Source organism: Podarcis pityusensis (assembly GCF_964106645.2).
Source record: "Podarcis pityusensis genome assembly, chromosome: 14".
Taxonomy (NCBI): Eukaryota; Metazoa; Chordata; class Lepidosauria; order Squamata; family Lacertidae; genus Podarcis; species Podarcis pityusensis.
Genome location: NC_138039.1, coordinates 36,641,173 through 36,655,235, shown reverse-complemented (window position 1 = coordinate 36,655,235; position 14,063 = coordinate 36,641,173). Strand labels below are relative to the sequence as shown.

The 14,063-nt window shown below is 44.9% G+C and overlaps 2 protein-coding genes across 2 annotated transcripts in view; one reads left to right on the top strand and one right to left on the bottom strand.

Annotated features, from left to right (window-relative positions):
- The window catches only part of TICRR (TOPBP1 interacting checkpoint and replication regulator), a 38,463-nt gene extending 34,898 nt beyond the window's left edge, over positions 1 to 3,565 (bottom strand). Inside the window, exon 1 of the mRNA XM_080980229.1 lies at positions 3,546 to 3,565. The gene's annotated coding sequence lies outside the window, so the exon portion shown is untranslated. The remainder of the gene's footprint in view (positions 1 to 3,545) is intronic.
- Positions 3,566 to 3,919: 354 nt separating this feature from the next.
- Positions 3,920 to 14,063, top strand: part of RHCG (Rh family C glycoprotein) — a 34,078-nt gene continuing 23,934 nt past the window's right edge. The window contains exon 1 of the mRNA XM_080980461.1: positions 3,920 to 4,386. Within this exon, the coding sequence (XP_080836587.1) occupies positions 4,194 to 4,386 (193 nt within the window). The 5' untranslated portion in view covers positions 3,920 to 4,193. The remainder of the gene's footprint in view (positions 4,387 to 14,063) is intronic.

Sequence of the window (14,063 nt, the reverse complement as noted above, 5' to 3'; positions counted from 1 at the left end):
TGTTTTGGGTTACAATTCTGATCGGCCACCACTGGATGGTAAAACAGAGGCAGAGCAAGATCACTCCCAGAGCTACATAAGTCCCAAATGGGATGAATGAAGTCTGGTGCCCATAGAGACTCATGGGGTGGGGGGAGAGAGACAAAAACCCCAAGGGTAGAGTCAGAGCCAATGACAGGAAGAGGCAAATACTTCTACTTTAGCCTCTGCAGAGATCTAGAATGACATTGGCGACGCTACGTCTAAAGAGGACTGGATCCCTGGACTGGATGTAAGTAAGGAGACAGGCGGCCCCGAAAAAGCACGGGATTGTGGCCCTGAAAAAGCACTTTCTTTGGGGCCGCCGTGCTCTCAAAGGGGGGGGGCTGTCCCATTTTTTCCAGGACACTTGCAGGGGTGGCGCTGTGGTCTAAACCACCGAGCCTCTTGGGCTTGCCGATCAGAAGGTCAGCGGTTTGAATCCCACGACGGGGTGAGCTCCCGTTGCTTAGTCCCAGCTCCTGACAACCTAACAGTTTGAAAGCACACCAATGCAAGTAGATAAATAGGTACCGCTCTGGTGGGAAGGTAAACGGCGTTTCTGTGCACTCTGGTTTCCGTCACGGTGTTCTGTTGCACCAGAAGCAGTTTAGTCATGCTGGCCACATGACCCAGAAAGCTGTCTGTGGACAAACACCAGCTACCTCGGCCTGAAAGCGAGACGAGCTCCGCACCCCACAGTCGGCTTTGACTGGACTTAACCGTCAAGAGGTCCTTTACATTTTTACCTTTTTTGCTGCTTTTGGCAAATGCTGAGGGCATATCTCTTTACTTTGGCCTTTGATACCTGAGATGTGGGGGGTTGGGGGTTGGGGGGTGCACTTTTCCCTGTTACTGTAATTTGTTTTAACTGTTCTTAATCTTAAACTGTTGTAACTTGCCCTGGGACCTGGTGGTAAAGGGCAGATAATGCATTTAAAATAAAATAAAATAAGTAACAAAAATATAAAGCAAAACAGCACCGTGCAACTTGCTACTTGAGAACGATTGCCAAGGAGTCAATTAAAACTTGCCCCCAGGTGAACGGCAACTTAAAAACCTGCATTAGTAGTTCTAATGATGAGTATAAGTTAGATAACGGCTAACAATGTACACCGCAGTGCCCCAGTGGCAGTTGGGGGTTTTTTTACACCCAGTGACCAAGCCAGACGGTTTACATGCCATCCCCATAGAGACAGCTGCAGGCAATTCTGGAATGGCCTTCTGTGTTCCTTAGGAGGTTAGGGAAGAAAACGGGAGGGGGGAAGAGGTGAAAGGGAAGGGCAGCAAGGCCTGCTGTGAGTTGGAGGAAAACCAAGAGGCCAGAAGAAGATAAGAAGAGCCTGCTGAATGGCCCATCTAGTCCAGCATCTTGTTCTCATAGACGCTCACCAGATGCCTGTGGGAAACCAGCATGGAGGACTCAAGCACAAGACCACTCTCGCCTCCTGGGGAAGACCAAGCATAGCCATCATGGGTCATGACCTTCATGAATCTGACTCATTCTCTTTTAAAGCCATCTAAGTTAGTGGTGGGGACGCGGGTGGCGCTGTGGGTTAAACCACAGAGCCTAGGACTTGCCGATCAGAAGGTTGGCGGTTCGAATCCCCGCGACGGGGTGAGCTCCCGTTGCTCGGTCCCAGCTCCTGCCAACCTAGCAGTTCGAATGCACCTCAAAGTGCAAGTAGATAAACAGGTACCGCTCCGGCGGGAAGGTAAACGGCGTTTCCGTGCACTGCTCTGGTTCACCAGAAGTGGCTTAGTCATGCTGGCCACATGACCCAGAAGCTGTACGCTGGCTCCCTCGGCCAATAAAGCAAGATGAGCGCCACAACCCCAAAGTCGTCTGTGACTGGACCTAATGGTCAGGGGTCCCTTTACCTTTAAGTTAGTGGTCATCACTGCCTCCAGTGGGACAGAGTTCCACAGTTCAACTATGCACTGCATGAAGAAGTATGTTTTTTGATCTGTCCTGAATCTTCGAACGTTCAACTTCATTGCTGAGAGCAGCAAGAGGTAAGGTTTTAAAATGATGGAATATGCACAGCTTGCGGACTTAACATATAGAATAAGAGAAGAAGAAGAAGAAGATACGGTACTTTTAGAGAAGACTGGAAAATGTTTATTGAATATGGGGGGGGGGTTGTGTTGACTTGAAAATGCTGGCAGCATTAAGATAAATTCAACAGTGTAAATAAGTTTTGATGGACGTAATACAGTGGTACTTCAGGTTAAGTACTTGGAGGTTCGTTCCGGAGGTCCGTTCTTAACCTGAAACTGTTCTTAACCTGAAGCACCACTTTAGCTAATGGGGCCTCCTGATTTCTGTTCTCATCCTGAAGCAAAGTTCTTAACCCGAGGTACTATTTCTGGGTTAGCGGAGTCTGTAACCTGAAGCATATGTAACCCGAGGTACCACTGTAATGGAATACTGAATGGTTTAGTTTATGTAAAATATGCAGGGATTTATGATATGTAAAATGAACTATGGAAAGAGAAGAAGTCATTGATATTTTGATGTTTAAATGAGTATTCTATATTGTAAAACAAAAAACATTAATAAAAATTATATATAAAAAATAAAATAAAATGGTGGCTTTTAATGACAGGATCAAGTCCTAGGAGTTTAAAAGCTGCATTAGAAGAGAATTCCTCTGAGCACATGCAGAGTCTATTTCCCCATGCTACACTTAATAACTACAGCCAGCTTCCACCCATCTAGAATTAGAGAGTAATATATAATAAGGTGCTAGTTCTGCATTTTATATGCCGCAAGAAAACTCCTGTGTAACAGCTAGAGTTTCAGACTAGGCCCGGGAGAAAGCAAAATCCATATCTCCATACCCAGCCATAAAATCATTGGGGGATATTTGAACTGAACATTTCTCTTTAACCTAGCCTACCTCACAGGGTCGTTGTGCTGATGACTGGTAGGGGAGGGGGGAAACCATGTACACCATCTTGAAAGGTCAGAAATGTAATAAGTAAATAGCTCTTAGTGTAGTGCAGGAGATGAAAGAATGAAATCAATGAAGGATCCTGTGGACCCAAAATACAGATACGCAGGGGAGGCTACCCACTGCTTCTCTAAATCATTCCCTGCTCTGGCCTTGGTTCTTTCATACATTTAAAGTGGTGTCGTAGTGCTTTAAATGTATGCTGTCAATACACACGCACACAAACACACACGCACACACGTGTGCCCGAAGCAGCTCACACTACACCGCACAAAGGACAACCGCAATTCAGAAACCATGTTAGGAACCATTACAAATAACCCATAATGTCAGTCTTTAAATATATCATTAAAAAATCAACCTGTGCAAGCAACTTTGTACAAATCAATAGACTGTTTTAACAGCTTGAAACTAAACAGGTGCGAGGATCAAGCTTAGCGCAGAAATAAAACAGCAGTATATAAGGCCAAAAGGGGGGGGGGATCTCCGTTTCAAAAAACCAGTCCGCATAGATTCACCACAGTTAACTTACATCCCTTGAATGTCAGCCTTCCCTCCCGACTCTCTCACCTGCTAAGTCCCTTCCCCATCGCTCACCTGGGGAGGTAAAGATTGTCACTCCTCCTACTCGCAAACTGAAACAGTGAGTCCACATGAGAACGCAGTGCAACAGGTATGGTTCCTAAGCAGAGTGCAAATGTAGATGAGATACATAGAGTGGTCATTTTCTTAGCTGTGATGGCACTGCGGCTGCCTCCCCGCACCAGCACAAACTCAGCCACTGTGTGTACCCCACAGATAACCCTGGCTTATCAACCTCTAGCCGCTCCCACCTTAGGATGCTGTGATGCTAATCATGGAATCCATCCAGCCGTGATGCTGAATCTATTCATCTGTGATGCTGAGCACACAGAATGCACTCAGTTTCTTAAGGCGGCCCGACACATGTGCCTCGCCCCTTTGTTTGTGGCTGGTTATATGAGAGAGTGCCCTGATCTATTAAGCAAGCTCTGAAATGGGACTGGTTGCCAGTGTCCTTGAGTGTCTGAAGTGATGACTGACAGCCGCACGGTCACACCCACTTCTCCCCAGATGACATAAAATGAATGAACTTCCCCCAGCAGTTGGGACTGTAACTTCGCACCTCCCAGCTCACACACAGCTCCTCTTTCCCCTTCACCAAACAAGCAGGCAAATGACAAACTGATTGCGAGGACTATGATGGCGAGGAACACCGACATGCGCTGGCGTCTGCCGCTGGTTTGCCTCCTCTGGGAGCTTGCCATGATCATCCTTTTTGGCGTCTTCGTGCGCTTCAACGCAGAATCCGATATAGCCGGCTGGGAGAAGGCGAAGCAGGAGAAGAACATCACGAGCGACGCCGAGAATGACTTCTACTTCAGATACCCGTGTAAGTAATGTTGACATTTGGCCATTAACGTTACGGGGGCCTTTCCAGATTGTCGGGATTTTTGAAGGAGGGGTTCTTACTGCATACCAGGAAATTTAGGTTTGGGTGACTGATGAGGATCAAAGCATTCTGTCACTCTGGTGCAACAAAGGCACTTTTTAAAGAAAAGAAACAGACTGTTTGCAGTTAAGAAAGTGACGGGACAGTTGACGGTGTTCGAAAGTGAGGGGTGCACGAATGGTTTAGCAGAAAGCTGCATAAAACCCCTGCAAGAAAATCAGGATGAATGCTCATTGTTGTATAAAATTCCTGCAAACAAATCAAAATCAATGCTCAAGAAACACCAGGTATAAACTAGCCTCTGTGTAAGCTTTGCGCAAGGGAATCAGGATAGCTGCTCAGTAAACAGGTGATCCAGAGGAGCCCAGTGGTTCTTTATTTCTCCCATTGGACCCCATCCATGGGGCACCATCTATATGTAGACCTTGGGACCCCAACCACTGCACACTGGGTGTTGGCAAGCACCCAAAGGAAAGGGGTTAAACGGGAATCATGATCCTGCATTGGTGAGGCAAGTTATCACAGAGGAATGATTTCAGTCCCAGATCAGTTTAATTTCAGTGTTCTGGTCATATACAGCCAGCCCTACCATTGGACAAAGTGCCGTGGCTGTTTCAGGCAGCTGATCTTAGATGCTGTGAAAGGGCAACAATGATCAAGTATCTATTTTTTAATTCTATTTTGAGGCAGGGATTTTTCTCAGGTGCCAAAATACTGTATACCGTGACTTGGGGAGAGGTTTTCTGTTTTCTGTTCTGCTTCAGGCCAAAAAGAATTTTGGGCCAGTCCTAGCTTTAGACAAGACTAGTTTCCTCCTCACTTAGGGGAAGGGGTGGGCAGTGTGCTCGGGCATTCTGATACAGAAATAAACTATTTCTAGCAGCAAAAACGTAACTTTAATGCAGTTTTGCACAAAGGAGTCTTGATATAGTTAAATGCAGAGAGCAAAGCCTTTTCTGCAGGTGTGAGGAACCTTTAGTTCTCTCCCTCAGATGTTGCTGAACTGCAGCTCCCATCATCCTTGCTCATTGGCCATGCTTGCTGGGACTGATGGGAGATGTAGTTCAGCAACATCTGGAGGGCCAAAGGTTCACAGAATTGTAGAGTTGGAAGGGGCCACGTGGGGCATCTAGTCCAACCCCCTGCAATGTAGTGCTCTTTTTGCCTAACGTGGGGCTCGAACCAACAACCTTGAAATTAAGAGCCTCATGCTTTACAGACTGAGCTACCCTCACACCTGATTTACGGAAGCATTCTGAGCCAGTGACCATCCTTGAGCTTATTCGGTTGAACAATTGGTATGGTTAGGTTAGGTAGAACTGTGGACTTGGTGTTCTTATGGGATAGTGCTCTTTGGATGGGAGACCATGGTAAGCCCACCCAACTGACTTTTGAGGGTCCTTCTGCTCCTTCTGCTGAAGTGGGGGCTAGACTCCTGCCCTACAGGCATCACTGCAGCTAAGTGTGCATATTGGAGGGCAAGGGCAGCTTGAGAAAGGAATAGATGACCCTGCTTAGGGAAGAGATGTTGAACTAGGACCAAACCTGAGAGACCAGGATTCAAAGCCTAACTTTGCCAGGAAGCTCACCTTGCCTCTCAGCTTAACTTACTTAACAGGGGTGTTGTGTGGATTCAGTGAGGAAGGGGAAAACCATGTACCCCACCTTGTGAGCTCCTGGGAGAAAAAAGTGGGATATCATCATCATCAGTGCTTTTTTTTCCTTAAAAAATGTTTAGGGGTACTCTCCTTTTCCTACTCATATTGAAATACTGTCTCTCAATGAGGACAAAGTTAGATTCACAAAATGTTTAGGGGTTTGTGTACCCCTGCGTACCCCCAGAAAAAAGCACTGATGATGATGATGATGATGATGATGATGATGATTTATTATTTATACCCTGCTCATGTGGTAGGGTTTCCCCAGCCACTCTGGGAGGCTCCCAACAGAGTATTAAAAACACGATAAAACATCAAACATTAAAAACTTCCCTAAACAGGGCTGCCTTCAGATGTCTTCTAAAAGTCAGATAGTTGTTTATTTCCTTGACATCTGGTGGAAGGGCGGTCCACAGGGTGGGCACCACTACTGAGAAGGCCCTCTGCCTGGTTCCCTGTAACCTCACTTCTTGCAATGAGGGAACCATCAGAAGGCCCTCGGAGCTGGACCTCAGTGTCCAGGCTGAACAATGGGGGTGGAGACACTCCCTCAAATATAAATGCAACCAACTAATTAAATAAAACCAAGTTAAAAGGATGAGGTCACATCCACACTACATTTAAAGCACATTTATAGCACTTCAACAGTCATGGCTGCCCCCTGAGAATCCTGGGAACTGTGGTTTGCTTACCATTTCCCAGCCCCCTTTAAAAATTCAGTTATTATTCTTTGGGGGAAGTCATGGGCTTTCAGTGTTGAGTGTGGATGGAGCCTGAGCCAAGTAAGAACCTCTATGGACAACAGTGAAGTACCTCAAGCCTGAGGACCAAATGTGGACCTCTAGGCCTCTATCTATGGCCCTCAAAACTCTCCTCATTCAGACCCCTCACTGATTGTACCATTCACTGGCTTTACCATTATGTCTAAATGGGAATCCTATGAGGAATGTTGGGCTGAGGTGGTAGTTTCTGTCCAAAGGTTATGCAATGACCTTTCATGGCAAAACACGCTTCCTTCTCAGTTCAAGTGAATACTCTGTTCAGGACACCACACTGGGCCTCCACAAGTTCTTCTGCTTAAACAATCCTAGTGGCAACTGTAATAATAATAATAATAATAATAATAATAATAATAATAATAGTAGTAGTAGTAGTAATCTGGGCAGCTTCCAACGGAATATTAAAACATGATAAAATGTCAAACATTAAAAACTTCCCTGGCAAAGGGGTTTTGGGATGCTGATTTTTCTCTCTCCCTCGTGCCGTCATCTAGTAGCAATGCCCATCGGTATTCTACATAGGACAGATGTGCCAGTCTCTATGTAGAAGAATAAGCGGGCACAAATCTCGACATTCCTCCCCACCCCCCCCAGCCAAAATGTGAAAACAGCTAACAAGCTGAAACAAAGGAAAAAATGTTACATTCATGTAATGAGATTGCACTATTCATGAACCAGTGGGAGAATCTTTCAAACTCCCAGGACACTCTGTAACTGACCTCAAGGTTGCCATTCAGAAATAAAAGGATCACAAAGCAAGAATACAATAGGGGTGTTCATATTCAATGGGTTGCAATCCCTCTGCCTGGGTACACAGACCCTGAGCTGTACACATGCGCAGTTATTCACATGTAATATTCACAAAATATTTGTTGTGAAACAACAGAATTACAAAAATTCCTTCCAGTACACGAAAGCTCATGCCAATAACAAACTTATTTGGTCTCTAAGGTGCTACTGGAAGGATTTTTTTTTTATTTTGTTTCGACTACAGCAGACCAACATAGCTACCTACCTATAAACAGAATTACAATTCATTGAGGTAAAGGTTTTTAAAAACCACCCTACGTATACTAACTTTGCATTGTTATTTGTATTTAAAAATTGTATCCCACCGTTCATAAAAAAAAATAGCAGAGTGGGTTACAACAATTATGCATAAAATCATACGATAGAACCATATAAAAATGTTAAAATCAGAAATCAGCTGTTAAGGAAAGATGCGTTCTTGATTGTCTTTGTAAGCCTAATTAGTTGACCAATGCCAGGATATCTGTTGTTATCAATGGTTATCTGTATTGGTTCCTGCCGCAATACAGGTGTTGATACAATCATCTTAGCAATGCTGAGTATGTGATCACCAATCTGCTACACTGAAGGGTGTGCCTTTTCAACATAGATTTGTGCTTTAGTTACAACTGATTTGTTGAAGTGGGGTTGTATCTCATTGTCGCCCAACTCCCAGTTTTCTCCCTGCCAACTAAGATTTCACTTTGCACATCTTACAAAGTGGCCTTGAGTCCACGAAAGCTTATGCGATAATAAATTGGTTCATCTTTTAAGGTGCCCCAGGTCTTTGTTGTCTATTGCTGCAAAAGACTAACAACCCACCTCGAGAGAGCTAAAACAGTAGCAGCCTAAGGCAGAAATCTTCCAACAGCCACTTATTAAGTAAGTTTCACGCAAATTGGAAAATGGACAAGCTAGGAGTTTGGAGTGGGATCCAGATCTCTGCTTCAGCAGCAGCCAAATGTGTGAATTGGTTTAATGTGCAATCGACACACCCATGCCATAAATTTAAAGCATGTGACTCTCCCCAAAGAATCCTGGGAACTGTAGTTCCCTGGAAACTGTAGACTATAGCTCTGTGTGGGGGTAAACTACAGTTCCCAAGATTCTTTGGGGGGCAGCCTTGGGCTTTAAATTTGTGATCTGTATTGATTACACTCTAATGGAGAATTCAGGAACATCTGCATTTCTAATTTATATTGGTTTTGTATCAGCTTAGCAGGCATGGCTCTAAAAAAATAAAAATAAATCCTGTGAACTGTAGCTTGGTGGGGATGCTGAGAATTCTCTTATAAATCTGTATGCAACTCACATAGGACCACAGCTCTTAGAAATCCATGTGGGGAGAGAATGATGGTTTCACCAGTTTAAGCACTAAGAGGAAAGACCAGGGTGGTTTTTCAGATGTTGATGAACTACAACTCCCATCATTACCTGGCCATTGGTCACGCTGGCCAAGGATGCTGGGAGTTGAAGTCCAACAACATCTGAAAGGCCACAGGTTTCCTATTCATGTACTACAGACTGGGTGCCTTAACATTGCCATATGTAATGGGTAAGGGGCTGGGTGGGGTGGAAATCCACAACAGTGCAATACTTGTGCAAAGAAAAATTTCAACAAGTGATCAACAAATGAGTAAGCTTCTGAGTTCCACAGAACTCTGAATCTCTTACCAGAGAGTAAGTCAATGGGTCTTGCTTTGACATGGGTAGGATTGCACTGTCAGGCTCACTGAGTTCAAGGGGCTTCCCTTCAGGTAAATGTACATGGAAATGAATACTGAATTTGATCAGACTGGGGTCAGCAAAACAAGATTTCCATTTGAACCAAAGGCTATGGGGGAAAGGAAATGTCAAGCCTAAATGTCAGCAAGTCTTTGTTTCTTTTGCCAATGCCAAAAGGAATACCCTGGTCCCTTGGGAGAATAGGGAAGAAAAGAGCAGAGAAAAACTGGCCACCGTTAGCAAGCCTCAAGATAAATCTTAGGCAGTGCAGCTATTCTCCACATGTGTTGAACAACTCCATTATCGGAGAAACTGTCCATTTAAGTTTCTCAATTTTTTCAAATCTTAAACTCAAGTTATCTACATTTCCATAGCAGTTTGCAATTATTAAGAAATGCTAATGAAAATTTGTCAACGTTCTAGCACTAATTTCTCCTAATGATATGTTTTTGCAGGCAGTTTTGACTAACATACTCATTTGGGCAAGCAGAATGTGCATTGTTTTTGTTTTTTTTACTAATATATGCATTTGTATGCACACCTCCCTCTAATATATGCAGCTTGGTTGGAGAATTGCACTGCAGAATTCTGAAAAGTGGACCTTACAAAGGATAAATGTCTTTTACATTCATGTATCGGTTCGAGGAGGGACGCGGTGGCGCTGGGGGTTAAACCACAGAGCCTAGGACTTGCTGATCAGAAGGTCGGCAGTTCGAATCCCCACGACGGGGTCAACTCCCTTTGCTCGGTCCCTGCTCCTGCCAACCTAGCAGTTCGAAAGCACCGCTCCGGCGGGAAGGTAAACGGCATTTCCGTGTGCTGCTCTGGTTCACCAGAAGTGGCATAGTCATGCTGACCACATGACCTGGAAGCTGTCTGCAGACAAACGCCGGCTCCCTCGGCCAATAAAGCGAGATGAGCGCCGCAACCCCAGAGTCGGTCACGACTGGACCTAATGGTCAGGGGTCCCTTTACCTTTACCTTTATCGGTTCAAGAGGTGTGAATTGGGTAAAGGTAAAGGTAAAGGGATCCCTGACCATTAGGTCCAATCACAGATGACTCTGGGGGTTGTGGCGCTCATCTCGCTTTATTGGCTGAGGGAGCCAGCATACAGCTTCCGGGTCATGTGGCCAGCATGACTAAGTCGCTTCTGGCAAACTAGAGCAGTGCATGGAAACACTGTGCTACTTGCACTTTGTGCTTTCAAACTGCTAGGTTGGCAGGAGCAGGGACCAAGCAATGGGATCTCACCCCGTCGTGGGGATTCGAACCGCCGACCTTCTGATCGGCAAGCCCTAGGCTCTGTGGTTTAACCCACAGCGTCACCCGCGTCCCACCATGAATTGGGTAGTTTCACCTTAAATTGCAAAGGAAAGCAAATTCCTCTCCCATCCCTCTTTGTAATGTTTGGAGCGCTTTCCCCATTCTGTGCCCATCGCCCCTGAGCAGCCCATCCTCTCTATTCCTTCTCATCTTACCTGTCTTGGTTCTTGTGCCTGGTTCTTCCCTGTATACAACCATTTGGGGATGGAGGTTAATGGGTGTATCAGGATGTGTGTTGTTTTGCCCGATTTGGATAGGTGCCAAACAGAGAGATGGTGAAGCCTGACTCACTTCAAGCGGTATAGGCTGGAGGACAAAAGCAGTCACAGGATTGGGGAGAAACTGTGCGCTGTTTCTCAGGTTTCAAGGAAAGAATTACTACCACCCTTTCTCAAATACATGCAAACATACATTATATGCAGTAGTTCATGGCACCTCTTTTTTATAGCACTGACTAGTATTGTTGTTGGTCTTTGCAACCCTGTGGATTCCACAGAATATGAAGGGACTGAAAAGGAGTCATTAGATCTTTTGGTTGGGCCAACTAGTTTGCTTTAAAGTCAACTGGGATCCCTGGCTAATTTGAAGGAGATTGGCAAGGACAGTGGTGGGCAATGTGGCGCCTTCGAGCTGTTGTGGACTGGAACTCCCATCATCCCTGATCATTCACCATGCTGGCTGTGGCTGATGGGAATTATAGTCCACACAACATCTGTAGAGCAGCATGTTAGCTTTTCCTAAGCCAGGATTTCTGACTCTCAGTTGTTTAACAGTAGCAACAACAAGCTGACTTTTTCCACCTAAAGTAGGCTGCTGAACGGAAGAAAGACACAGTGGTACCTCGGGTTAAGTACTTAATTTGTTCCGGAGGTCCGTTCTTAACCTGAAATTGTACTTAACCTGAAGCACCACTTTAGCTAATGGGGCCTCCCGCTGCCGCTGCGCCACTAGAGCACGATTTCTGTTCTCATCTTGAAGCAAAGTTCTTAACCCGAGGTAATATTTCTGGGTTAGCGGAGTCTGTAACCTGAAGCGAATGTAACCTGAAGTGTATGTAACCCGAGGTACCACTGTAACCAGGAGTGGAATTTTGTGTGAATAGACCGTAAGCTTAGTTCAGTTCTGGTAGTGGAAACAAATTACAAGTCTAAGCATCTTCTCAGAGGCACCCTGTTTTTTGAGGTCACACGCATTCCACACCATGCATAGAAAACACATAGCTTCCCCTAAAGAACCCTGGGAACTGTGGATTACCCTTCAAAGAGCTGCAGTTCCAAGTACTGTACCCTTGAAGGAAATGGCCTACATTTCCCAGAGTTCCCTGGGAAGAGGGAGTGATTGTTAAACCACTCTCGAGGACTGCAACTCTCAGCACCCTTGAACAAACTACCTTTCCCAGGATTCTCTGTGAGAAGCTATGACTGCTTAAAGTGGTATGCTACTGCTTTAAACGTATGGTGCAGATGGTAACCTTACTTAATTTCAGCTGGGTGTGATGTCACCGGATGTCTTCCTCATTCACGAACTGCCACCACTTTGGTAGTATGGCAAAGCCTGGGTGTTTTGTTTTTTCTCTATTATGCAGCCTCTCCCAAATGCTCCCACTCACCCAAGACTTTTACAGTGGCATTGATATTAACAGAGTTCCGACGCGACGTGCTTGGGGAAAATCACACGCTCCTCACTTGGGTTTCATAAACAAAACACCTCACTTCATTAAACACGAGTTTGAGATGAGAATCTCGGCTAGTTCCCTCAGTCCCTGGAAAGCTTAGCTGCTCAGTCTCACCCTCACATCAGTAGAAAGCCTGGATTAAGCCAGACACTGTTTAATCATTAAACTTCCTCTACTGGTGGCAGTAGTAGCGTTACAACATTTTCTTCTTCTGGGAGTCGACATGAATATATTATATTAGGGATAGAACATGTTGGTTATGATTGACTCAGCTGCCAAAGTTCTTCATTTGTGTCGGTTAAGGGATACAATCTGAACTGGACAATCCTGTTTCCTATTGACGTGCAATTTTATCTCTTTCCTCCTCCACTTTTGCATAGGATTAACATTCCTTTGTATTCTAGGAGACCAGACAGCGCTTACTTTATTCTTTCTGTACTTATTGTACTAACTTGAAATTTAGCTGACACATTTTAACTTTGCCTCTGAATCACACGAGTTCCCAAAGCAATCCCAGGAAGTTTCCCCCTCCTCATGAAGAGGGGGTGCCATGACTGTTCATAGATTCATAGAATTGTAGAGTTGGAATTGAACACCAGGGTCATCTAATCCAACCCCTTGTTATGCAGGAATCTTTTGTGCAACGTGGGGCTTGAACTCACAAACCTAAGATTAAGAGTCTCAAGCTCTATCGACGGAACTATCCCAGCTGTTGGCTTCAAATGTTACATCAAGTGTGGGACCGCTGGAAAAGTGGCTGGATTGCCTTACACAGCCAATCCCTGAAGAAAGGACTGTACCACCTTGTGGGGAGTCCAGTGCTGTTGGGTCTGGGTGTATGAGAGAGCTCCCTGTGTGGAAATCTTTCATGTACCTGAAGAAAGCTGGTCGGCTCCCACTGCCCATCAACTAATGAATGGGAAATTCTTTTTTTTAAAAAACACACCATTTTATTAATTTTACAAATATAAAATACAAATAAACACACATCAATAAAGTAATACTATATGTGGAGATTCCCTGAATCTCACGTCTTTCCCTCATCCTGTCCATGGGGTCTTGTTTTAAAACATCTACAACTGCACATTACTCTGTAGTCCAGTTTTTATATCGAACCATATTGCCATAATATTTTTTACACTACAAGTGTGTCAAAATCCTGCTCTTGCTTCCATCAGCTTACAGTGGTCTCCTAGATAACTTGTAAATTTTCCCCATTCTTTTAGAAAGTTTTTATCCTCTTGAGCAGGGGTCAGCAAACTTTTTCAGCAGGGGGCCGGTCCAATGTCCCTCAGACCTTGTGGGGGGCCGGACTATATTTTGAAAAAAAAGAAAAGAACGAATTCCCATGCCCCACAAATAACCCAGAGATGCGTTTTAAATAAAAGGACACATTCTACTCATGTAAAAACATGCTGATTCCCGGACCGTCCATGGGCTGGATTTAGAAGGCGATTGGGCTGGATCCGGCCCCTGGGCCTTAGTTTGCCTACCGATGCTCTTGGGGAATTCAATCCTGCTTGGTCCTGCTACCATCCTTTCCACCTCTGCAGGTTAACTTTGACAAGGCTTCTCTAAATACATTGGTAGATCCAGCCTGTCTGGTAGCAGAAGCAAACATTAGTGAAAACAAAGCAAGATTTTATGGGATTCATTGAACAACCCCT